Below are 27,293 nucleotides of genomic sequence, written 5' to 3' on the forward strand. Positions count from 1 at the left end.
TTGAAGATTTTTAGTCGATCCAGTCGATCCACCCATCGTATAAATACCGCAAAAAATTTCCAGGCCTATCTACATTAAAATGTTATTGGCCTTACTTTTTTGTTTTTCTTTCTCAAACTCGATTCAAACATAATCTTCAGAAAGTCATGTCTCCTTTCCTATAACATACCTGCAGCTTAGGCAAAGTTAAGGAAAATCCATAATATGATCCAAAAAGGCCCAAAAAGCACAGTGTACTATATGTAACATGAAGAAATACTGTTTGATTTTCCACAAAATTACACAGTGCTCAAAATGACTATATTACTTTGTATAATTAGTGTCTCCTTTCCTGTAAAATACCCAGTTTAGATACAACTTAAAATTAGTTATGCACAACTTAAATTTACTTACTGCATAATTATTTCCTTGTTTCTTGTAAAAATCTGACTTGTTCCAGTGTACCCACCTTTTAAATATAAGGCACATATAATTACCAGGGAGTTATACCAGGTAGTTAAATGGAAGACATGATTATAAAGTGTTACCAAATCATTTGGTCTTGAAGTAATGAAAAAGTAGAATTGCTGATGCTTGCTAACTTTTCCTTAAGAGTCTAAAAGAAAAAGCTCAACACTTTAATTAGTAATTTACAGCACAGGACTGTGGGTGATTTATGAATGTTGTTGCTGAAGGTGATTTAAAGACTGCAAAAGCTGAAGCTAGCGCCTTTTTCCTGATGTACATGATTCATTTGCTGTGTGTTTAATTTATATCGTTGTGTTTAGTTCATTAGTTACTGCACACTGTTCTTCCAATGGCACAGTTGATTTCACTGCACATTATCTAATAGGATGACAAATAATTTTTTGATAAAAGTCATTTTATACAGTTGTAAATAAAGTCCCTTTCTACCACCGTAACAGGTGACATTACACGTCTCCATTAATTTTCTTAATAGCATATCCAAGTTAGGGTGCAGGGGGTCCTGGGGCCAGAGGCAGACATATTGTATTTAAGCTGAATTTTCTTGAAATTAGCATTTATTTGAGTTTTATTTTATAATAAATTTGTAGTACTTTTACTCCCTACATTTTATCAGAAATGTCGGGTTCGTTTTTCCACAATAAATAAATAAATGCGAACAAATTATATATATGTATGTAAAAGAAGCAAGGTTGCAGGTAATTTTTCTAATAGCTCAGCAAATGTGGGCAAACACGCGACCTGTTTGTGTACAAAGGTGAAGTTAAAAGTAAAGGTTTCGCTCCTGTAGTTCCCAGACAGAGAAAAGAATGTGAGATAAAATCACTCCAAGATACAGAAAGATATCAGAAAGACAAAAGAGGAAGATACGAGATTATTTTTTAAACGTAAGCACTACTCATTTAGATTTGATAAACCAGTAATTTCAGTTGTTTTTTTTGTTTTTTTTTGTACGGATATCGAAGCTACACAAGATTTGTTGCTGAAGTTATGTTGTTTATACAGTGAAACATCCTGCAAAACAAATTGAAGTATACTAACGTATTATTTTTTAAAGACTGCATGAAATTTCCAGGCAGTTTAACACAGGCGGAGGTATTGTGGCAAAGTTTACACTTATGCATTGTGTGAGACTTGTGCAGAGTGTCTGTGGTGTTCATGGTCAGAGTTAGGTTACGTTTAGATTCACTCACTGAATTCCACCTGTATATTAGCTTTATACTGTCTGGAGGCTAAAAATCAGCCGTGTTAGCTCATGCAACATCTTTCTTTCTTTTTTAAATGAATGTTATTCAAAAAGGGGCTGTCAGTATTGCCATTTGATGCATTGTACCAGAGTTAGCTGATAGCTAATTTCCATGCATGATTACACGTACAATAGATCACCATAATAAAATATCATAAAAAAAAATCGGCTTTGTTCACATTGGAAATTACTGTAGCTGTTTCTAACTGTTTTTCTCCACCTGCCAAACCCCACTTTAACCTCTGGGTCTATTCATTTTTCTATTTTAGCTTTGAAGGGAAGGTCACCCATCTACAATGCAGGCAACAGCAAAAATAGTTCCTTTTTTAAGTTTCTCTGCTTGTGTTCTACGCAACAGATGTTCAAGCTGGGTGCATTCATTAGAATTGGATCTAAGTTGCATTAATATTAATGTGACATGAGGTTCAGATGGCTTGGCAAATAAATAAAGATCTACTTTTTCTTGTATACTTTCAGTACTTCTTTACTTTGACTCGAGTGAACAAGTCGAATCAGTTTGACCATTTTTTAGAATTTTTAAGTCCATCTCACAGGGCTAATACCACACACACCTAAAGCCAATTTAAAATACCAAATTAAAGCAGCATGTCTCTGGAATATGGGACAAAAGTGGTGCAGACACAAAGAGAACTCACACAGAGAGGAGCCAAGCAGGAGGCTTCAGCTGCTGTTGGGAAATCGCACTAACCTCTGCACCCCGGTGCCATCTGCAGACCACCTTGCAAATTAATGAAATATTAGATTGTCAAAACAACTGTGCTCTTCTGCATCGCGGCATATTTTGATATGCGAGAGGGGGAAAGCACAGGTGTAAATAATGAAGCAATGTTTTCTTAATGAGATGTTGTAATGAAACAGAGCCACAACCTCTGAGAACTGAAACAAAAGTGTCTGCTCTGACAGAGGATCTTAGGAAATCTCTTTGTTTTTGTATACAAGTTCAAGAATGAAAATAAAGTTTATACAGTTGCATTTTCTAGTAATATGCAACACACTTTAGTATTTATTTCGCCCACTTATGTACTGCATGTACATGCAGAGTAATACTGCGTATTATGGAAGCAGTGAAGAAGTTCTTGCGGTAGAAGACTGTTTCTGTTATGAAGTATAAAATCAACTCAGGTTAAGGATCTTTCTTTGGTTTTCTTTTCCTTCCTCCTCCACTGAGCAGCCAGTTTGTTTTTTTGATGATCAGATTTTCCTTAGTGATAACTGCTATAAAAAGAAAGGTAATCAAAGAAATTGTGTAAACATAAAAGTTTTAATTTAACTGAGTGTTTTTTTTTAACCTGTAAACGCTATGTACAATTAATGTCAATCAGAGTGAAATTAAATTCAAGCATATGTGTTTAAATAATTCACATAATAGGAATTTTTCAGCCCTAACGCTGACACCATCACGGGTGCTTCACACTGACTGCTGTGACTTGTCTGTAGGTGTGGAACCAACTGGGGCACAAAACCGTGTACAGGCAAATAATGTTGATTTTGTAACATACCTGACGTGTTTTAACACATCTCATTAAGGACGTGCACCAGCATGGAGTCATGAAAGCGCATGTAAATGTGCCTTTCATGGACAGAACAATGCATTTCTTGACTTTCCCTTTCTGTTCCTCTGTGCAACATTTAACAGCAGTGAGGGGTTGGCTTTTAGAGAGATTTCAAAGAAATAGTAAGTTAACATTTGGCCCCGTCTGATAAGAAACAGTGTAAGATGCAGCAGATGTTCATATCAGACTGATAACAGTCAGGAACAATGAGGATGGCAGGCAGATTTTTCAGATTTAGTCCAGACGTCAGACACGTGTAGAGCTCTGCCTAGGACAGGCAAGTTCGTGAGCATTAGTGAACAGCAGTTGATAATCTCTTTGTGCATGGCATGTGCTTTGAAAACAGACCCTATCACTAATCCGAGGAGCAACATTCCTGATGAAAGGAAAGTAGTCTGTCCAGTCCTGGTTTCCGTCACTATCTGCCATAAATTCTGGTTTGTTCAATCCATATTTTTGACGGGTGGCTTTAAATGGATGGGGTGAGGGATGAAAGACATTTTTGTAATGTGAAATTTTTTTACTTTTGACTATTTAGAAGAAGTGGAGGTATCTTAAATATAATTTTTATGTTAAAAGTTTAATTTTAACTGAATAAAATTCCATTTAAAATACCTGAAATGGAGTTCTGTTCATTATTAGGCTGGTTTAAATTCCCAACAGACACATCAAAATCTCTATTTTTAACAATTTAATTGTTTGTGTTTAAATGGTCTTGTTACTGCACGTGACAGATTTGTGGCATCCATGTATTGTTTAAAATCATTAAGATCTGATTCTCAAACACTCCTGATCATCCTGAGGTCGGGGCTTGTGCCTTTGCAGTCGTTACACTGAAACTCTGGAAAAACAAACATTTCTGTCAAACTTTTAGAAACTGCTGATTTCTGGAATGGTGATTGGACGATTGGTTGTTGTTAAGTTATTCCATGTAAACATTGTGAATGTGTGTGGCATACATTTTTCACGAACCTGAATATTCTTTGTTATGTTAGTATAAGGCACTTTGGTTTTACATGTGCTATAGGAATAAAATTTACTTGCCTACTTAATTTTATCAAGTAAGGAACCTGTGATGTGACAACAGTTATAGATTTTTATAATGAACATCGTCACTACTGTGCTATAGAGATGATATATTAGATATAATGTATTAGAACTGTATAGAGTCAAAGCCTTATGGATACGTGAACTTGGGATTATAACATTTTAAACTTGTCGCTGAGCTTAAATAGTCAAAAGTCAAAGTTTAAAAAAAAATTATTGTTAATATTTAGAGTTAATCCTTTGAAAAAACTCATTAATAAACCTCGATACTGAAGATGTAGAGGTGGCCGAGGCTCAGGAACGAGTTAGGTAGACTAAAATTAAGAATATTGGTCAACGTCAAATTGTGCCTCATGCATTCATTATTATAGGTAAGATAAAGAGCTACATGAATATGTATCTGAATGCATGAATATTCTTTGTTTTGCTGAAAACCCTCTGAGTGGTTAGTAAGACTAGAAAGTGCATACACGTTCACCGGCCACTTTATTGGGTTTACCTGCTCTTTAACACAAACATCTAATCAGCCAATCACATGGCAGCAATTTGATGCATTTCGGTGTGCATACGGGATCATGAAGCTCAGACTGAGCAACAGAATGGGGAAGTGAGCTGATTTTAAGTGGCGGACCAGTCTGTCTGGCACCAGTGCAGAACAACTGTTGATCTGCTGTTATTTTCCCACAAAAACACCAAGAGTACCGAGTAAGGGAGCTCCAGTTCTCTGAGCCAAAATCCCTTGTTGATGTCAGAAGTCAGAGAAGAATCAGTACATTGTTTGGAGCTGATAGGAAGGCAACAGTACTTGAGCCCTTTGTACCAACTGATCATCGTTTAAACAACCACAAGGAAGGTGGAACTAATGAAGTGACCAATCAGTGTAAATGGTCGTCTCTTTCTCTCAGTTTGTATAGGGCAACATTTTCAGTCAACCATCTGCACTTTTTACATTCAGGCAGGGCTTTTTGCTTGATTAGCACAAGAAGTACCTGCAAGACCAAGAACTCACCTGCAATTTTTCAAGATTTTAGTAAAAGCTGAAGCTAAAGAATTTTGTACATTTTGAGTGGAAAAAGGAGGCTAAACCGAATCCAAACAGATTCTGTTTGTGTGCGCACTACTGAAGAGTAGGTGCAGTGACTTTGGCCCCATCTAGTGATCGAAGAGTGAATCACACCAAAGAGCTACCCCCCCCCCCACAAGAATCAAGCAGCTCATTGTGCTGTATATCCAATCATCCTGCTTTTAATACAAAGTCGAGATACAATATCTACATCTATGGTTCGAAAGGAAAGAACAGGTACATAAGTGAGGGGTATGGCATCACCAGAGCTTTTCCCTCAACACATTTCATATAATGTTTCGCGTGTGCCTTTTATATTTCTCTTGACACAATAATCATTAGAAATCGAAGGAATAACATATTTCATATATGTCAAACATTGTCAAGACTTATGGACCACACATAGAGTTCATATGAGAATCATTTCAGGTTCAAACAATAACTTTTCAGGGTGTGTAAAGTGTGTAGCTAGGCAATTCTTATCCATTCTCTGTCAAAAATACACTTGCTACCATGTGCTTTCAAGCAAACTAAACACCAACAGCTTGCCAGGAGGTCTTCACCGATCTGCCCTGTAGTCTGCTCTATATATCTAATTTCTCTGATGCCCTTACACCTATCACGGTGGGGTGAAACGTACCTCCAGCTATGGAGGTTGAACGAGGGAGAGCATCGAAAGGGCATCTCTGTAAACTGAAGCTAGTCCTGCCTCTATTGTACGTACATCTCTAGCTGACTAGTTGGACATCAGTAATCAGTATCAAATAGCACCCTACACTGAGGGCATACGTTATAACAATAAAGCAATTTTCTTTAAAAAAAAAGGAGAAAAAAAAAGCACCAAAATGGACGGTTAAAGACAAAATAAAAAAAGTGACAATATCATACTTTAACAATGGCTCGCCAAAGAAGCAAATAAACATCGTCTTATTGGATAGAACTGCTAGAAATCCCAAATAAATAAAAACAAACTTAAAAAATAACAAAACAGTCATAATAAATATCCTTTAAAAAAAATCATACAAAATAAATATGACGAAGTGAACAATAACAATAAGGCTTTTTTCTTTTTTTTTTCTTTTTTCGCGACAATAAGTACTACATCACATCCAATCCCACGTTATATTTTGTGCTCAGACGTTATGCAACTGTACTGTATAGGACTCCAATGATAGACTGTATGTACACAATCGGTGATTTCGGTCGAGATGTCTGCTATATTGGAACATCGCTGTGCTGTTTAATCACCACGTGGGACCAATCATGACTACATTTCAAATTCAGAAAAAGATAAACAACCATATCGAGGAGTTGTGCAGTCATACTTAATTGGAAGGGGAGGGCGGGGATCTATCAGTCGGTAAAGCTGAGCATGTTCTGTACAACAAGGGTTTAAGGAAAAGAGAAACTTTTAATAGGGTTAACAGGAGGATGGGATAGAGGCAGAGGACTGTTGAAAGTGAGCGGTTCACTACTAGCTTTGAATGTAATTTGAATTTTTTCCTGTAATCGTTCACTGACGGTAGCCTTAGCAAGGAAAAGCAATTAACACAAGGGTTCAACTGCAGAAGCGGCAAAATTCAAGTAGGAGAACTTCAGTGGAGGAAGATGATCGGGACAAAACCAACCAAACAAAAAATTTTCATCCTCGAGTGAAGACAATGCACGGCAATAAAAGCTTTAACACGGTTTGCGCGAGCATGAAGCAGCATGTGAAGGACGCAAGAAAAAAAATAAAGTCAATGTAAGGCAAAGACATACAGTGAAAACAGAAAAATCTACAGAAAGATGGCTCTCTGAACTCAAGAGAGAGAAAGACACTGACTGGAGCTCAGTTCTTTCTTTCATTAAGCCTCTCTTCAGTAAGCCACTGCTGAACTGAACCGATAGGACTGACATCAAGAGGAGCCAAGCTGGAAGATGAACAAGGACTACAGCAAATAGCGAGCAAGCTTTGTTGAGTGAAGAAAGCAGTAGGTTTTAATCGCTGTTTCGAGGTCAGCTGTTTGGGGCTGCCAACTCATCCTTGTTATTGTGTTGTGTTTTTTTTTAAGGAGCGGTCTCTAGTCTGATTATGTTATGCTGGATGAAAGAAGGAGTCACCTCTCCTTTTAGGCCACAGTTTATGTTCACGCTGCATGGTTTCTCTTGGCACTGTGCATCAGGTAAATGATCATCCACATGCTTCTCCAACAGTCCTCGGGGTGGTGAGTCCATACTGAAGGCTTCTGCTGAGCCACGACCTAGTCAAACTACAGGCAGGACTACTGATGGTAGCAGTAGACACCTTAGAAATAGACTCACAGACACATAGAAACGTTCACCTTTGCACTTTGTAACCCCTTTAGTACATCAAACCAATAGATACAAAGTTGAGGATAAAAAGCCCATTTAGGGTGCAGCAAATATCCAGGCTCTTGTGTTTTTTTTGTTTAGTTTTTTTAAAATCTTTGTTTGTTTGTTTGTTTGTTTGTTTTATACACATAGAGTATCATAATTCCTGTTCAGAAGCCATTTGTATTTCACTGGTTCATATTGGAGATAGCTGACCACAACACACATGTATTATACGTCCTTCACACTGGAACACTGAGGTAAGTATATGGATTACACATGGATAGTCTCCACACCCAGCAGCTCCTCAGGGAAACTCCTGCTGAGACGCTGTTAGACAGAGATTTTCTTGTTGCTGTTTTTGTTGCTTTTTGTCCTCGTTGGTGCAGAATTTGAATCTCGCTCCCGGAAAAGGTTCAATGTTCACGTTTATCTCACGCCGTCTTTCTGTTGGCTCACTCGGTTGGTTTTGTTTGTGGACCTCAAAGCAGAAAGATGGATGGATGGTTGTCTGTTCTCTTACGTTGCATAGTGGTCAAAGCTACCCAGGTACTCGAGAGCAGCCTGGTAGCAGAACTGGTACTCGTCCTGTGTGAAAAACACAAGTACAAATAAGGGAAAAATATATTTCCCATAAACAGAGTGTCATATATTTGGAAGAAATGCAGTTCCAAACCAAGCCTGTGGCTTTACAACAAGCTGCTAGTAACAAAGTGCTTACAGATACTTTAAAACTGGCTCTTAGCTAAGGTTTCTGTTATGTATAGACACAACAGTGGCTTCTCCCTTGAGGTATATGCTTTTTTTCATTCATGTTTCTCAAATGATTCATAGGTCAGGTGATAGAGTGGCTGTGGCGCGAGACCTGTCGACGGTCTGGTTGAGCATTTGGAGCCTCATCTCATCTCCGAGAGAAGTAAAGCAAGTGTGTAAGTTTATCTCTGAATGTTTGTAAAGCATTCCAGCGTTAAGCTTAACCACCGATATATGGAGCGACTGCCTCTCTCTCCCTCCCTCTCCTGTTGCTACTTCAATCCTGAAACTGATCAATGATCAGCTGATCGGCTTTTCTCACTTGTTTGTTTATTGCCCACTTTGCGCCAGAAAGAGGAAACCAGCGGCTGAACAACAGCAGCACGTTTAAGCTTGATAATCTGTTGTTAGAATGTATTTAATATTACTTTCTACACCAGGATCCTTTTCTACGCAGCTGACGGCTGGTAACTGTGCAGGGGCCCCCCTGGCAAAGTTTAGCCAGGGGCATGAACAGGGAAAAGGGAGCACAAAGACATACTTTTCTTTCTTATTCTCATTTAAAATGTCTAGCTTTTAATAAATAATTATCTGAATCTTACACCCAAAGTTTTAATCTGATGTGAAATATATAGAAGTCCATTACTGTATATAGTAACTATTAAGTCTAATATACCCTAGTAAGCTATACTACTTTTTCCTTTGGGAAGATACCATCTGTGCAGTCTGCAATTCTGTTGAAGAAAGATGTTGAATCTATTTAAATACTGTAGAAAAATAATTGATTTCTGTGCATTTTTCTTCACACTGCATCAAATTAAAGTTGATTATGCATCATTAAGCATCATGAGGTGGAGGGTGGAGGGTTCCCTTTCTCTTTTTCTTTTTTTTTTTTGCTGGGAGTTTTCAACCCTGTTAGTTAGGTTGCTTACTCTTTAAAATACCAGAATAGGAAGGATGGAGCAGGTTTAAGTTCATTAGATTGATCAGTTTTGCTGAACTATGAAATATTTTGGTTGCAGTGTATTTTTTGCATACAGGTATAACAGAATAGCTTCAGTCTCTTGTTTTTTAAAACTTGAGTATGAACTTATACAAAATGCAGCAAGATATAAAAAAAAAACAGTTTTATTGATTAAAAACACTATATCGGATTCATATCATATCGGCAGATATCCAAATTTATGATATCGGTATCGGACATAAAAAAGTGGTATCGTGCCATCTCTAATTTTTACATAGTAAAACAGTGCACTAGTGCATAGTGTAAAGCACAGCACTTTATCAAATATGCGTTCACATGTTTATGCAAATAAAACTATGAATTAAACCATGTGCATACCTTGCTTCTGTATACAGAATATAACATGACACTGTTACAAAGTGCTCCACCAGCTTGTGTGTGTTGCTGTTACAGTTTACAATGAAAAATTCACACTCTGGGGGCTATTTCCTCCTTTCAGTGTCCTACTTATGCTAATGCAAATGTATATTGATGTGGGTGGGACTGCTCATCAATAGCTAGCGCTGCCTAAATGACATTAAGGCTTTGCCTGTGTTATTGTAGCATGGATTAAAAATATGCAGTACAGTTCAGCATGCCAAGCTGCGAAGCACTTTAGCTTCTTGGGCAGATAATGAATATAATTCTAAACTCTTATGCTAGTGACATTTCTGTTCTTTTCCCAGATCTGACTGCAAATACATACACAACCAGTGGAATTATGATCTCGTTTATGTGGTTAACATTTCCATCTCTGATACTTTGGGTGAATTTTAAACGCTTGGTGATAATATGAATCTAATGGTTTCTTAATCCACATTATTCTTTACAAAAAGACTTTAATAGAGAGATTTTCCTTTAATCACCAAATAGTTAAAATAAACAATAAGCTAAATGTCAAATACCACCATTCTCATTAATGCAGCGCTCTACTTCACTGTCTCTGCCCTGGTTAATGAGTGTGTGTTTACCTCAGTCTGCACCATGGCTGGTCTCTGTGTCCGCAGCATTTTGACAGTTTGGAAGATGTCTACCGCCCCTTCGTAACGCATCCGCTCCAAGACAATGCTCAGAGTGATAAAGACACCTGTCCGCCCCACACCGGCACTGCAGCCACAAAGGAAAACAATTTTACTAGAGTATGTAGTGTGTCAGATCAACAGTGTGCTGGATTCTCACACACACTACTGTTATTACAAAGGCGAGAGTCACATTAAACTGTGATTTAATTACCAATGACGAGTTGTCTAATATAAAGTCCGGTGCTTACCTGCAGTGAACGCAGATTGGTCCATCCTGGCCAAACTGCTCCTTGGTTTTGTGCACTTGGCCAATGAAATCGATGAAGCCCTCCCCAGATTTGGGCACACCTTGCTCTGGCCAATCAGTGAACTGGAACTGACGCACTGTTCGTGACTGGCCGTCCTGGGGGAGCGAAGAATCAGTTAAAACAATAACCTGCACACTATATGGATGTGAACATCTATCTGATGTCTTTCTCACATATTCAGACGCTTGTCCTTGAATGTGCAGTTGGTCTTCATGCAAGGTGATTATTTCGAAATGATTATTTACAAAGCTTCCTCTCGCTGTATTGACTGAGGAGTGAGACTGCCAGGCAATATCCTCTCTTCCTTCTAATGATTACTGTTATCTGATCCTGGATCAGTGGTTGTGGTTAACTTAAAGCTGTAACGTCAGTGCGTCTGCTATTGTCAGCCTCTCAGAAGGCAATTACATCTTTTCTCTTCTGCTCAGCCTTTCTGACTCCCCTTTAATGGAGATCAATAGAGCATCTGTCAATGTGGCGTCGGGGCAGGACAGGCTTAACTGGATTTATGTATGACTGACACACACACACACACACACACACACACACACACACACACACACACACACACACACACACACACACACACACACACACACACACACACACACACACACAATGTCAAGGTAATCTGGAGACAGTATGGTTGAATGAGTGATCCATAGGAGTCTGTCAATATCTTGAACCTGCTGTGTTACACACATTCACATAGAAAACACACACTAACCAGCACACACTACAGGTCGATAGTACATGCTGTGCGCCACTGCCTGCTAACAGCACTGACAAAATACTCCTGAATAACCTCAGAGTGTGATGTTACACCGTTTTCTGAATGCAACATGCAAGAGGACACTTTAAGCAAAGCATGAACCAACCCTGGCATCTGTAACTTTGAACTCTCGGAGGATGTACTGAGGCATGTTGTACTCCGCCATGGGGTCCACCACAAAGTACTGATACCTTGCTGAGCGCTCAGCGGGCCAGTACTGGTGACACTTCTCCTGTCAGAGCAGAACACATAAGAAGTCTTCAGTAATCATATGCAAGAGGGCTGCAATGTTACAAGACCTGTTGTTTATTTAGCTTTGTGTATTTTGTCCATACCCGTCCCATTTCTCTCAGCTTAGTGAGCATAACTACTATAGTGGAGTTGTGTTCCCACAGCATTCTCCAGAAGTCCTCTGTAGTCTCAGCCAGTGGACCCTGGGTGGCAATGTAGCCTCTCTGCTGCCTACACACAAACGCACACAAACACACATTATGTTGTCACCTCCTTTTCCCTCCTTGTTTCTTCATCTGTCAAGAATCAGACTTAAAAGGGGGTCAGGCTGCAGGCAAGAAAAGCAACAGTCACAACATGTGTGTACAATGACTCTGAATGCCTGAATCATCAGAAAGTCTTCACTGGACCAAAATGAGTGCCATGCAGCAAGACAAATAGTGGCAACATGTACACAGTAATGACAGATCTGACAGGAAGTGACAGGTGAGAGCAATGTGGTGAAAAGCTATCCAGTCCATTCACTCATCAAACCATCATAAGAGGACCGCAGCGGAGGGAGGAGGTCAGGTCATATTAGCGTTTGCAGGACGAAAACATACCTGTAACCGTCTATGTAGCTGGCGTTGATGTAGTCGGACCCCTCCAGTCCTCTGATGGGCTGGAGGCACACGCGAGTGGTTTCATAGGGCATGATGTTAACTAGTCGGTTCTTGAATTTGTTGCAAGGCAGGTTGGCTGTGACGAACCTGGACGTGTGGGCTTTGGTGTTAGCCAGGCGCTGGGTGGAGAGAAAATGAAGGAAAGTGTTTATATTCTTTTAAATGCGCAGTCAGTAATTTTTTTCCTACTGTGGGCATCATGGATAGAATCATGCACTTGAATTGAGAGGGGTAAGAAATCTACCCTCTACTGACATCTGCTGGTGACATTTTCCACACTGTATCTTTAAGTATATGAATCAAGTAAATGTTTTTCAAATCACTCTTAAATCATCTTTCTGATTATTTAATTGATTATTTAATCCAATAACTGTTTAACAACAGCCCAAACACACAAAACAATCAGTTTGCTGCCAAAAAGTAAAACAACAGCATAAATTCATGTAGTCATAGCTGAGAAACTGGAACAAGCCAAGAGTTATCTTAACTACTTAATAAATTGAAAATAGTACAGGCTCTAATTATCTTTTTTATTTTTATCACAAAGATATGGGTGTTATATCATCATTGGGCCTCTAACAATATTTTCTATACTAAACCAACCTGTGAGGCAAAGATCACGTCTAGCTTAAAGGTTTACAACTCACAGACACACTATCAAACCAATTATTTCAAATGGGCACTTCTTTTTTGAAATTTGGAGACAATGTTGCCAATATTTTCTACATCTCAAACAAATATCAGACGTCAAATCTGCTTGCCTTCCATTTCATTTAAATGGTTTCCAGCTCCACTGCCTCCACTCTCACCTTAAACTCCAGCTCCATGCCAATCACATGCTCTCCGCTCTCCACCTTGGACAGCTTCTGCATGTAGGAGTAGAGACTCCTGGCAGCCACTTCAGTGTTTCCGCATGCCACAGCCTCCAGAAGGGCCTCGTGGATGAAGCTGTACTGGTCCTCCGTTTGCACCATGTAGTTCCTCTGTGAGCGCATCAGGGTCACGTGACCGTAGATGTCCACAGTGCGCTCGTGTCGGATGCGCTCTAGCATGGCGTCGATGACAATGAAACAGCCAGTGCGACCAACACCGGCACTGACATAGGAGGAGGAAAGACGTCTTATATACTGATATTTTCTTCAGTAAGATTTCTTTAAAGATTACAATGTTTTTATGGGTCTTTTCAGAAGTTCAGGTCAAATGTAAAAATAGCTGATGCTTGGCCCAAAGACTGGGAATAAAAAATTAGCCGAAATGATATAATCTACTAAAAATATAAAGAATGAACAGGACAAACTGTATTTTTCCAGTGGCTACATTGCATCCTACGCAATGATAGCAAGTCCTCTCACACTATTTCTGTTGACCACTAGAGAGTTAAGGAATTTTCTGTACTCAGCCAAGAAACAGTTCCCAGCATAACCAACCAGTGAAAATGCAATTTTCAATCTCTTCAGTTTTTTGCAGATCAAACAGCTGTGAAATTTAGTGAGCTCCGCAAGGGTCGGATATTGTTACCTTCAGATGAAATTAGCGTAGCAAATCAGCCACTTTCCCAGTCATTTTTCCAAGTTAAACGCTCCCTCAATAAAGCTTCACAGTCATGATGAAAGCCGCATTGATCCTATTTATCTCCAAGATAGATTAAATGTGGGTGTGAGCATACCTGCAGTGAGCAATGATAGGTCCAGCATCAGGGGGGTTGCAGGCTTTGACTCTGCGTAGGAAGTTGAGGAAGGGGGTGGGATACTCTGGCACGCCGTGATCGGGCCAGGCTGTGAACTGGAACTGACGCACCTCTCGCCTTTCGCTGCTTCCACTCTGATGTGAGAAACATGTGAGAAAAACTGAGGTTAGTGTCACTTAAGCCAAAACAACTTGTATGGCGACATTTGTAAGCTTCATTAGCACAGACTCTTATAAAAAAAGTTGATTAAACAAAAGAGGTGGAAGTTGTTAAATTTAACCATCTTTGACAAGATTAATTATCTATTATTGCAAGTGTGTGTTCCAAAAACCATCTTGAGCTTAGGAATGAAATGGTTCAATAATTTCCTTTGGGAATAAAATGAGTTTGTCAATAGTACAGTTAAAACCTGGAGGAGGATTTGTAGAGCAATGCAGAAAGAAAAGTGGAATGATTTTATTTGAGAGAAATCTCACAGGATACAGAATTTAAACCAAATAGGAAAGATAATGTTTTTAACTTAGTGGCTATAACGGGACTAGTCAGACTTTTAGCAAATATACCAAATAATCAGTTTTAAGACAGATAGAATATTTGATGTGTTAGAAAAAGTGGAAACTGAGTAAGGTGTGTACACACATTAAACTATGACTATAATAAGATGCAATAGATACAAAGCCGAATGCAAATGAAGCAAAGAAATCAGATGCTTAATAAAATTCATAAACCTACCAGTTTCTTATTTTGGTAGGAATGTAATTTAAAAACAAACACGGATTAAATCTTGATCCCAGAAATTTCCTCTAAAATTAATGTAAATTTATACATGTTTTTATTCATGCAAATTATTTAATGCGTAATCAAAGTTCACAGGGATCTGCATTTAAAAACACAAAACTGACCACTGGTCTTAAGACGAAAAGAATTTACTCAAAATAATTGAACTGAAAACAAGAAACAAAGGGTTATTTTGATATGTAGGAGTTAGCATGTTTGCTAACTTTTTTATGTATGGATAGCTACAAAACATCACAAAATGTCTTTAGCTCACAGGGGAAAGAGAAAAGCACAACCCCAATATCAAAAAGAGGACTGCTAGTGTACACACAATCTGATAACCCAGTATTGGTGTTATTCCTACATCATCACAACAATATTGTATGAGTATTCAGTTAGCATTAGCCAAGACATTAGCTAATGCTATTAAAAACTATCACTACCAAACCAAGATTAGTAAGCTAAATGTGGCTAACAACAAACCTCAGTTTAATCATACGTTTACCATGTTGTATAGAAAACTATTGAAATACCGACTATTTGATCCAAAAGAGTTTTATATTAAGAGAGTGGGGTTTTTTCGACTCCACATTGCAAAGCTATGACATCACAACAATGCGATTTGTCAGCTGCAATGCTGATGCTGGACCAACATTATTATGATGATGCAGGATACACATCTATTGCTCCCACTGTTGGTCCCCAGCCTAACATAAGGGGGCTGGCTGGGTAAGGACATCCGCTGTAAAAAAGGTGAGCAGCTGAAAGAAGCTATTCGTACATAAAAGTACTTCAGCCTACTATTATTATTCTCTTCGTCATTTGTTAATCTAACGCAACATTTTACAACACATAAACAAATATTTCGAGAGGTGGAGTATTACTTGGAAACTACAGCTGGCCTAGTTTCTGTTTGTAAGTAGGCCAGAGAGAGACGCGCCAGTCTGACGGTCCTAGATTAGCCCTGTGCCACAAGAAATTGCTCTGCCTCCAACAGAGATCAAATCACAGTCCCTGACACAGGGAGGCTGGCCTGGTTTGAACACTCCACAAAGCCCAGACTAATCTATTATCCTCTGTGTCCACACGCGCTGCTCGCTCATGATTACTTCAGTTGCTCCTGCTTCCAAATTGTAAGTTCAAGAGATCAAAGCTGTTCTCTGTGGATATGTCCGTAAACTTAAGGGAGGTGAGGGCAGAGAAGTGAATCGAGGGGCACACAGGTGGAACAGGAGGCGTGAAATAATGTACCTTATGCAGGGAGAAGGTGCGAACACAGAAAGTGGCCAGCTCCATTGTGTCCAGCAGCGTGGCCTGGATCATCCCGTATGTCTCCGTGCCACGACTCGGCCAGTACTGATCGCACTTGATCTGCGAGGATCGAAGAAAAGCATTAGCCTCATCGGTACTGCAGTTCTCAGAAGAAAAGCGACGTTCTTCTTCAGTTTCATGTATGCAGTATGACTCTGGATAATTGAAATTGCAGATGTGGGTCAGTGGGTAAGGTCTTGCTTTCTTACCCGTGACTTCTCCTCCAGGCGTGTCATCATGACGACAGAAGCAGCCCGTTGCTCCCACACCATCCTCCAAAAGTCCCCGAACGTCTCTGGCAGCGGCCCCTGCGTCGCGATGTAGGCATTCTGCTTCCTGTAGCCATCAATGTAGTTGGCGTTGATGTAGTCGCTCCCCAGGATACCTGCAAGCGAGACACTTCTGAGTCTCTTGCTAAACTGCAATCTGCGCAAGTGGCACAATAAATTAACCCCCGTGTATGACATCCAACAGCCTAACGAACTGTTTGTTTCTGACAGCCGTGGCTTCCAGCAGACAGGCTGCTGGATGACTAGTGGACGACAGCAAACAAACAAGAATCTGTCGGTGTAAATTCATGAGCTCCAGATCAAAACCATTCCCCTCCTCCTTGTTCTGGAGGAGAGCGGGCTGCACTTGGATGCACTCACGCTGTTTGTCAGTCTCATGCCACTGCACACAGTTGGTCTCAGCACTGTTCGCAAATTCAGATTTCATCTATCATGTAGCTCTCGCATCACTCTCCCCATACCAACTCTTTGTGTGCTATGCACCCACCCGTCAGCTCAAACATGCCCCGCCCCCTCCATTAGGAACTCTCACAATCTTCTTTAATTGACATTCATTTCCAGCAAATCCTCACCATCTATGGGAGACAGGATGACTCTGGTGTGGTCGTACGCTATGACGTTGGCGTAGCGGTTTTTGGGCTTGTTAACTTCCAGATTGGAGTGTTCCCAGGTGAACTGCTGACTCGGGTCGATTGACTGCGAGAGAGCAACAAAATACGTGCATTAATAGCGTGTGCTGGCATATTTAGTGGTGCATTTGAGGATAATGGAAAGAGAGCACTCTGTAATGTAGACGAGTTACAGCAATAAATTGCGCTGCTGAATAAATCATGAACAAGCAGCCTGCACGCAGGTAAACAAATGTTAAGTAACACTTGTTTTATGAAGGCTTAACAGGCTTAACATCGCCAAATAACAGGATGGTATCTATTTATTATATGGAATGATAATATACAGTATTTCTCACCTCGTACTCCTGGGAGAGTCTCAGGTTGTCGTTGGCTTTCAGCAGCTCTATGTGCTCAGCCAGCTCGCTGATGGGGATGGGAGGATGGCTCATCATTCCTGCGTTACAATGAGGGTCAGAGGTCACGCAGACTTCAGCTCAGCGACCTAAATTGCCGCCGCTCGACATCACTCATATGCAAAGATGCGACGATAATTATACAATCAGACAATGTCACATATCATTAAGGAACACGCTGAGGCAGAAAATCAATTTTGATCCATGTGCGCGGACAAAGTGAGGCGAGGTTTGTTTGTTTGTAAATTGTTTTTCTTTGATAAATTGCTTTCTCTGTGATCAGAGGAGCAGCGACTCAGAGAAAACAAACACAGACAGAACACTAATTAGGAGGGCGGTGCACGCACGCACGCACACACACACACACACACACACGCGCGCACGGATGCACACAAAGGAAGCAACCTCTGCCTCGTACAGTCGTTTCTTTAGAGAAGCTATAGCAATCTATTCCCCATTCAAAAGGCAAACACTTTCAACAATAAATCAAACTAACACAAACTCTGTGTGCAATAAACAGATTTCACAATGCCAGATTCCAGAACGCATTTTCGATGTTTGGGTGATTTATAATGCACGCAGATGCACTATGAAAAGCATTTGACGCGCTGTGCTGCTACAGCCGTCAAACACGTGCTCACATCAACGCTGATTTTTCTCTAAAGGCAGGCACTGCAGCACCCGCAGGTAAGCACGACAAAACGTTCAAGTCGGGACCGGAATGACCTCAGATAGGATCGGCCGGTTTTGTTGGAAACAAATTTCAGCGTCTCAAAAGCACAAATCTCAGGGGAGAAGAAGTGGGCGAGGAGGGAGCGTCAAGGTTGCTGCCACGCGAGCATGAAAAATTCTCATGATGAAAGAAGCTCTGAAGTGCTTTCTTCTGTATGTGTGAGAGTGTGTGTGTGTGGGGAGGGGGATTCTTTGCTTCCCAGGAACATGTGGGGAAAAAAAGAAACTTTAGACCTTTATCTATTGATTAAATAAAAATCTTTCTCATTTGCCCTTTAATATCCTGGCAGGTGACCTTTCTCTGTGGTGACACATCTCGCCACCTTTTTCAACAAGGACCCCGAAACGCTTCTATAAATTGCAACCACAAAAAATACACAGAGAGCGGTGATTAAATTCCTTCAGGTCATGTGTTATTAGGATGGTGCTAACTGAACGGGAAGAAGTGAAAGCGAAGCCTCATTGGCCCGTTGCCTCGACCGAAGCAGCTGTGTTGTTAGATCTCGCTCGGTAGGGGGTGGGAAGCAGCAAAATCTGTGTATTTACTTCAAAGTGAGGCTTTGGTTGGTTATGCTGGCGAGAAGAGAGCCAATTACTTTACAAATGATCACTGTTAACCCACAGCATAACTTCTGAGAATCCGCTCTGAGCTCTAAACATTCAAGATTGATAAGGCAGATTTCTGTCATTTCTGTTTGTTCTAATGCTACTTTCTGCAGCTTGGCATGTGGCTTGTGGGCGAGCGGAGATAATCAGATTTTGTCACACCGTGATGACTCAGCCGTGACTAAGCAGTGACTGTACTACCTGGGTAGAAGCCATTTTGATCTCAGAAACGACTAGAAGCTGCCAGGTATGTGTTGGCTGTGATGAGGAGGAAAACTTTCTCAATCTCGTCTGTGGGTTTCTACCAGGAATAAAACTGCCGGCATGAATATTTCATTTTCAAACGATGAGCAATCAAAAGTAGATTTTATCGTTCAGAACAAAAAGTGTTTCTTCAGGTGCCCGTGGAGGCGCACGCTGCCTACCGGGAGTCTGGAAGTTGATGCGTCTCATCTCCACGGGATCGGTCGGGTGATGGGCCATCATCTCGGCGTTGCTCAAAAGGCTCTTGGTTCCAGGTTCAGAGTCTTTGCGCTTACTGCTGAAACACCAGTGAGTCAAAAGAGCAATTAGCACATGCAAACAAACCGGGGACAGGAAAGCAGGCTCGGTACTGACACGTCATTAGCATGGCCGCTTGATTCGCGTAAACACAGCATTAACAGATACAAGTTCTTTGTACAGCATCTGGTATCTTGTAATTACTGTGGGTTAAAATGTACAAAGAGCTTGACATTGGTTTAATCTTACCTGTCAGGTTTGCTGCTTCCAGTGAAATGGGAGCATGGGCAGGAATAATTAGAGGAAGAAAGGGAAGGAAATGGACAGATTGTTAGAGAGGAAAATCAATATTTTGCATTAGCATTCAAATGCTTGAAGGCTTGCAGCAGATATCACAGGCTTACAGCAGGGTCAGACTGCTTGATGGCTGTCTGAGGAATGAACAAAATTTCCAAATTCATAGAGAATTTGGTGAATGTTGAGCTGTCGTGGAAGAGTATAACAGCAGGAGGTGCAACAAGGATATAAGCATAGTACCTGAGTGTGTATGCTTAATGTTGCTGCACTGTCTAAAACCCATCAGTGAGCCACACGGGCGCAGCTGGAACATGGATGATAAGTAATGGCACCGTCGTTTATCTTGACTCGAGTTTTGACGCATAATCGCGCTGCTGTAAATACTCACTAGCAACCACAAATGTATTTTACTCTAGTTGCTGTAAATAGTCGCTGACACATATTTGTTTGCCAAAAAATACAGTCCCTAAATATTAGGGGTGCAATGATATTCGTATCGATATTGAACCGTTCGATACAGTGCTTTCGGTTCGGTACGCATATGTATCGAACAATACAACATTTGTAATTTATTTTATCAACTTTCCTTCTGACGATGCTGTCTGTGTGGAGCGCTCAGTGAATCTGCGTTCGACTACTCCGCCTAGGCTGCACTGTCGAGCGCAGATCCACTGAGCGCTCCACACAGACAGCATAGTCAGAAGGAAGAGCGCAGGGCAAGCTAGCAAGACAGAAGTTAAGCTCTCCTTGCAACAGGCAAATTGAACCTCCCCCCCTCATTCAGATCTGGCGTTTGGAATTATTTTGGTTTTCATGTGACGTATGACCCTGAAGGTAAGCGAGTCATGGACTAAAGTAAAACAGTATGTTGGATGTGCCACGCAATGCTCAATTACATGGGTGGGAGCTAGCGTGTTAGCGCAGTTAGCTCATTAAGTGTTGGCTGTCTAGCCCCATGCACGGGCTATCAGGGGTAGCTCGTTAACGGAGATTTGCCGTGTTGTGGCGTTAAGGTCATTTTAACGAGGTTAACCTGAAAGCACTAGTGGGAACACAACGAATATGACTGCACATTTACGCCGACATCATCCTAGTGCAAAGACAAAAACAACAAGCATGCATGCTACAAACTTTACCCGAGTCATTTAGACAGCTGTTAGCACATGATTCTCCTTATGGGGACCTGATATGTTTAATATGCTGCTGAGAATATAGCCCAGAAGAAGCGGATAGTATAGCTGTTATTTTGGAAAGAGCCATTTCTCTGTAATAAACTCTCTTTTCCAAAGATGAGTGATTCCTCAATCAGATACAGGGCTTGCAAAATCGCTAGCCTGACGTCCTGGGGCTAGCGATTTTTTCAGTCGGGCTACCAAAATCTATCTCTGCCCTGCCCATCGGCCTATCGTAGGAAGGAAAAATATATGTCAATGCTTTTGCATTCTTTCGGAAATGTAGCTGGGTAATTATGTCATTGGCATCGGTGAGCCACTGTCAATATGTGACATATTGAAATCGCATTTGAATTTGCGCTTGTTTTTTGCTTTCACTTTGCAATCGCGTGAACTGTGTATAGAGAGCGACAGCACTGATTGGTGAGTGATGATAATTTGTGCACCAATTCCTCTGACATCGTCTTATTAATCGTTAGCTTACTATGCAAACATGACAAGTGAAATCTCCCGCAGCCAGCTTAAACATGTGAGAGGTTGATCGTGCAGAGAATTGCTGAGCTTATGTGAGTGCGTGTGTAAAAGCAGCAGGATATATATTTTAGTTCTGCTGAGCCAAATAAGACAGGTCAGGGTGAAGAAGTGACAGCCAAAGAAAAGCTTACCACAAAACGGAGAAGTTATGACAAATCAGACTATAAGGCAAAAAGAAAGTGCAGCTTTATGGTTTCATGGACAAAATAATTTCTGTGGCTGCGATATGATGAGCTAAATAACCAGGGCTGCACATAAGTGGTCCGCAGGTGTGCATTCGCTGTCAAAATAAAAAACACGCACAAGGGTTAGGGTTAAATTTAAAAACTTACTTTTGAGTTAAAATATATATTTATAATTTTAATAAATGACAAATTAAAAATGCATGAACATTTTATTTTGTATCGAGAAAATATCGAACCGTGACACCAAAGTATCGAACCGAACCGAACCGTGAATTTTGTGTATCGTTGCACCCCTACTAAATATATAATGTATTATATGTGTGGGACATCTTCAAAGATTGACATATTCAGTTAGAATGAATATTCACAAACAGCGAGGCTGAAACACATGAAAAGATTTCTGCGCATTTCATGGAGTTTGATGTCATTGTGAAAAGTTTTGACTAAAGTCAGTCTTATCCTTGAAGAGTCATAATCAAAGCTGCTGTGGCATTTACCCAGTGTCACCAAGAGTGTGAGTTAGCGTCATGGTTGGAAAATTTGACATTTTATTTTTATGAAGTCCATCCCACTCACTTTTTGTACAGGAGGATGGCGATAACGATGCAGATGATGAAGACTACAGCCAGGACTGGTCCAACCACCCAGATCAGACCGTCACCTGCATCGAATGGCTGCGGGTCTGAGTCCGGGGCAATCACGCGGTCTGTGTACGGGCTGGCCACGTACATCTTCTGTAAAAAAAAACGTAAACGAAAAAACACCACAGAAGAAGATGATCACAAAATTGTGGACAGGCAGTGACAAAAAAAGGGCATTTTATTTTTTTGTGTTTTACTTTGGTCTACCGTGAACACCTGAGACTAAATTCCAATTTGATGCACTCTCTATCTCTGTGGATTACTGCAGCAGGTGTGGATTAGGATCACCAGGAAAACTGGAGAGAACCTGAAAACCTGAGCCTGGTGTTTCCTCACAACAAATCCCCACATTCTTCAGGCTGAGTGAGATCTTCACTCCAATGCATCTCTGTTTGATTTGTGCCATTCAAAATACTGCTTCTCATCCATCCTGCTCCCGTAGTGAAAATACCGATGATAAGACTGGTTATTTTTAAAATTTATTTAACACTCTTTTGATGTATTTTGGCAAATATTTATTTATCGGCCTTCATTCTCTTGCTCTTTTTGTCATGTCATTCTAAAGACTATGACACAGAGAAGTAAGTGTAGAGTCGAATCGTTTGTTTTCTCCCTCAGGTTTTTCATTTTTTTTTGCAAAAGTAAAACAGGGTCAGTGTTTTCATTATTGCTGAGCTGTTGCAGTGGATTGCATTAGACTGAAAACATGTCCGTATAATTGTGATCAGTCATATAATGTGCAGGCATTTGTGCCTTTATTTTTCCTCAGCATTTTAGACAGTAGCTCAAAAAAATGTACCTAACCTTACTGTTGCTCGAACTGTTGCTTTTTATTAGTTCTGCAGAAGTTTGGAAGAGCATCCCCTGAGCTAGAAGGGATCCAATAATGAAAAAAATCTAATATAAAGACCCTAGTCTAATTTTAAGTTGTATATTTATGTCTATTCCAGTTTGAATGCACATACATAGCAGGGGTGCATGAGGCAATATTTCTTCCACTGCCACAGCGGGTACACTCACTCTTTATTAGCAGTGGTGATGGAAGTATGTGAGGGTTATTGCCTTTTGCTTACAACACTTTGACTGATGGGCATTTTATTGTTTTAGCAGCTCGGCCGTATTGATTACAATGTATAGTGACAGCCTGCAGGAGAGAAACGCGGACAGCCTGGAATGTGGGAGCAGTTTAAAAAAAACAAACAGGGAAAAGACATGTAAAGTAGTGTCTTTCATACCCCGGATGTGGAGTTCAGCTCAGCCAGAATGAAGAAGACGTACTCCTGCCCTGGCTCTAGAGCTCGGTTCTCAAAGCCGCCATAGTCCAGTTGGTCCCCCAGGGTGAAGAAAGCCGGCAGGATGGCAGGTGTGAAACGGGCTGTGATGTAAGCCCGGCGCAAGTCCACCTGCTTCTGCTGTCGAGTATCCTTCTGCCTTTGACTGATGTCTTTTAACAGCTAAAAGAAAGAAAGAGAAAGAGAGAAAAGACACAGACAAGCAAAATAAGCCGCTCCAATAACTGTGACTAATGTTTAAAGACTGATATTGAATTATAAAGGGTAAGCGTTGCCAGGAGTTCTCAGAGACAGGATTGTGTGTGTTTATAGGTCTTTTCCTCCTCGCAGGCTCAGACATCAGTGGGTGCTGTTATTGTTGTGGTTCTCACCTCCTCTAGGTCCATTTCGTCTGGACTCTTGAGGTGTCTGATGACGCCGCGGGGCCTTCGCAGCGGAACCACAACAACATAAATATTCCTGTAGGAGTGCAAGAGGACAAACAACATAACAACAGCTGCAGTTGCACAATAGCAAACTGTCTGTAACTATTTTCACTTTAGAACAGTCATGTACTGTTATCATCAGTGCCCCATACTGTTACCGTGACTGTAATCACCAGACTTGAACACAGCAAGTCAGATGACTGTCACCCCTATATGACATGACAACGTTTTCAAGGCCTGTAAGAGCATCTAAGGCTCAGTCTTTCAGCCTTACTTGATGGGACTGCGATTCTCCAGTGATGGCAAGATAAGCGTCACGGTGGTCTCGGAGTCACGAGTGCGGTCGATCTCAGGGCGGCGGATGGTGATCGTTGGGGATGTCTTAGCAGAGATGCGATGGCGAAGGCCTCCAGGGTTCCCCTCAGGAGCAGTGATTTTAAAGTCGTAGCTCGTGTTAGGCTGAAGGTTTGGGATGACTGCCTTTCTCAAGCGAGCGTCCACCTCCATTTTCTGACGGTTATATTCAACCTGAAGGGTGGGAAAGAGTTGGTGAAGCTAATCTTTATGTTGTGTGCTGTTTAAATAGTCATTTAATGCTATAGAACTAAATTAAGGAACATTTGTAAAATTCCCTGAATAAAGTTTTTTGATGGGTTTGTTTGAGAGTTTGAACTAAAATTCCGTTCAGCTGCTCCCAAGGGGTCATCACAGCGGGGGGCTCTGCACATTCACTTCGGCAGATTGAGGTTTTTTTTATTTTTTTTTATACCAGATGCCCTTTCTGACGTTTTATTGGAGGAATGTGTGCTAAACTATTCTTAGCCAGGACCAGTGTAAACTAGGAGTTAGTAAACCTAGTCAGTTATTAGCAAGGGATATAATCCCAGTAAACCTCTTTTCTGGATTCAATAAATGAGATAATAAGTGCACTTTAAAGTGCTGGTAGATGGATTTTGCTATATTCAGTAAATGCTCAGTTTAATTGAACTTCTCATAGTCCAGAGAAATTCCACATGAATGCCTGTGGGTAGATCTGTGGGTGTATTATTGTGTCGGGGTCATGCATGCTAAAAATATTTTAAAAATGAGTCAGCAGCTCATAAGTGTTTTTAAATTTCACATTTTTTATTTGATCAATCTTGGATTTAAAAAAATATTGCCTGTTTTGCTTTTTATTTGTGTTCTTTTTATATATTAATTTTATACATTTTTATTAGATCTGTGTTACTCAGTATTTCACGCTTTATTTAAATAGTTTCTATCCTCTTTCCTGTCATACATTTTTTCTGCATGTCTGAGATGTTGTTTGTCCTACAATGTGCTGATCTGTAATTAACTCTTGCTATTTAAAATGCACTCTATAATTTCCAAAAACTTGACCCAAATAAAGCTGAGTATTATAATCTTAAGGATCCCACAGATGTTAAAACATTAGAGTTTTACGTAACACAATGAGGCACTGCACGTGCCATTCAACATACAGTAAAGCGATAGGGGTTGCTAGTCTCTGGAAACTCCCAGGTAAGAAGAACGCTGGTCTCAGTGGCCAGATTGACCGAAAAATTCCTCGGCACATCTGGGAAGTGAAGAAACAAACAGGCAGAAAGTCACTCGTGATGAAGCGTTTTATTAAAATCGCGGCGTCCTCTGCTTTTCTCGACCTGTAAAAATGGAGAACAGCCCGGTCAGTTGATGAGGAGGGGGAAAGACATGATGGTTAGGAGGATAGGCAGGTGATGAGGAAAGTGGATGGCAAGAGTAATAAGTACAAGTAAGAGACAGACTGGCTGCAGAAATGTGACATGCCACGTTGTTAGAGTGTAAGGTTGTGTTTGTTAGACTCAGACTTCAGCAAAGCCTTTGGAAAAGGTGGTAGTGAAGGTCTATCAGATAAAAAAAGCTTACCTGCAGATACAGCGCCAGACGCCGGTTTTCGCTTCAAATCAGACCGAACACTTACCTTCGCTATTAGATACTGTATATCCGAGCCCTGTATTGACTTTTACCTGAGGGTTTGTGATAAGCAGTGCTCTTGAAGCAAACATCCATTAACATTCAGCCTGCTTCCATTGGTGGTGAAGGGTAGGTGATGAAGGTATAAGTGAGTGAGTGGAGGAGATTGGGGAGAGTAGTTGTGTCCCGCACTTTGCAGTTCTCATCCTCTCTGAGGTGCACTGGTGAGAGGCAGACCTGTAAGAACTGGCCCAGACTTCATTAAGTTTAGTGTTTTTGGAGTGAAATCCACAGTAAGGGGAGATGTGAAGTTGAACCAGCGCTTAGAAAGGTGTTCCTGAGGCCGGAGGCCAGCCCTACCTGTTTCCAAGGACAGGGTGAGGTGCACCAGTAGTGGGCTGAAGGGGCCCGGCCCTGCCTTGTTGTGGGCTCTGAGCTGCACCTCGTAAGCTTTGCTGTGATTGAGGCCCAGGATGGTGTAGCTCGACTCACTTGCTGGTAGCGCTATCAGCCGTGGACGAGCAAAGGGGGTTGGAAAAGCGGAGGGGCCAGGGTCAGCAGAGGGTTGGGTGTGTGCAGCCTCTTTGTAGGCTAGAGTGTACTCTGTAATCACACCGTTGCTCTCCTCTGGGGTTGGGGGCAGCCAGGACAACTGCAGGGAGCAGCAAGTGACATTAACAAAGTCAGATATTTTGGGGTATCCCACGGGAGGAAAAATAGGGACTGTTATTTCCTGCTGGACTACATCTCCATAGCCTGCTCGGCTCTTTGCGGCGAGCACAAAGATGTAGGAGGAGCCTGGGGAGAGGTCTCTCGCAGTGAAGTTTCTCACACGATTTGTGAAATCCACCGTGGTGTCTAAAGAGCTATTCTTCAGGCCAAACTGTAGGCGGTAGCCCTGGATTTCCACCGGGGCCCCCCGGCTATCAGAGCATTCCAGCGGAGGAGCCCACCGCACCACAACTGACGGGCTCGATCCCAGACGCACCCAAAGGGAGGGGGGACCAGGCACTGCAGACAACAGCGTAGGCAGCAGAAAAAAAGAAAATGAATAGAGATAAACATATATCACGCAAATACAGAAGAATTAGAATTGATTGTCGGCTTATTTATTGCCATCTCCTGGCGCAGCTTACTGTACGATCAATTCTTGAGTATGCTACTAAATCTGGGGCACTGAAATGTATACTTGACATATGCTTACCAATCCCCGGGGTCTGCACCAGCTTGGCTTTGCTGTGTGCTCCATCCCCTTTGGTGGTGTATGCTGCCACAGAGACAGAGTACAAAGTCTCTGCTTTCAGATCTCCTAAAATCAGCTCCTGCGGGAGAAAACACAAAATACCACCATCAAATACTGCAAACTCACTCCTTTCAATCTTAGAA

General features: G+C 41.1%; 1 protein-coding gene across 1 annotated transcript in view; it reads right to left on the bottom strand.

The window, feature by feature from the left end:
* Positions 1–7,845: 7,845 nt before the first annotated feature.
* The window catches only part of LOC146648285 (receptor-type tyrosine-protein phosphatase S-like), a 70,201-nt gene continuing 50,753 nt past the window's right edge, over positions 7,846–27,293 (bottom strand). Inside the window, exons 16-36 of the mRNA XM_085389215.1 lie at positions 27,112–27,229; positions 26,268–26,918; positions 25,436–25,530; positions 24,229–24,482; positions 23,901–23,988; positions 23,473–23,691; positions 22,173–22,330; positions 19,658–19,672; positions 19,333–19,445; positions 17,513–17,610; positions 17,118–17,241; positions 16,465–16,640; positions 16,196–16,315; positions 14,147–14,301; positions 13,290–13,575; positions 12,421–12,599; positions 11,923–12,049; positions 11,694–11,819; positions 10,756–10,910; positions 10,457–10,592; positions 7,846–8,317 (exon numbers count right to left, since the gene is read on the bottom strand). Coding sequence (XP_085245341.1) covers positions 8,249–8,317; positions 10,457–10,592; positions 10,756–10,910; positions 11,694–11,819; positions 11,923–12,049; positions 12,421–12,599; positions 13,290–13,575; positions 14,147–14,301; positions 16,196–16,315; positions 16,465–16,640; positions 17,118–17,241; positions 17,513–17,610; positions 19,333–19,445; positions 19,658–19,672; positions 22,173–22,330; positions 23,473–23,691; positions 23,901–23,988; positions 24,229–24,482; positions 25,436–25,530; positions 26,268–26,918; positions 27,112–27,229 — 3,462 coding nt within the window. The 3' untranslated portion in view covers positions 7,846–8,248. The remainder of the gene's footprint in view (positions 8,318–10,456; positions 10,593–10,755; positions 10,911–11,693; positions 11,820–11,922; positions 12,050–12,420; positions 12,600–13,289; positions 13,576–14,146; positions 14,302–16,195; positions 16,316–16,464; positions 16,641–17,117; positions 17,242–17,512; positions 17,611–19,332; positions 19,446–19,657; positions 19,673–22,172; positions 22,331–23,472; positions 23,692–23,900; positions 23,989–24,228; positions 24,483–25,435; positions 25,531–26,267; positions 26,919–27,111; positions 27,230–27,293) is intronic.

Source organism: Rhamphochromis longiceps, linkage group LG18 (genome assembly GCF_057381845.1).
Source record: "Rhamphochromis longiceps isolate RC_006_pf linkage group LG18, R_longiceps_female_GT1.1, whole genome shotgun sequence".
Lineage (NCBI taxonomy): Eukaryota > Metazoa > Chordata > Actinopteri > Cichliformes > Cichlidae > Rhamphochromis > Rhamphochromis longiceps.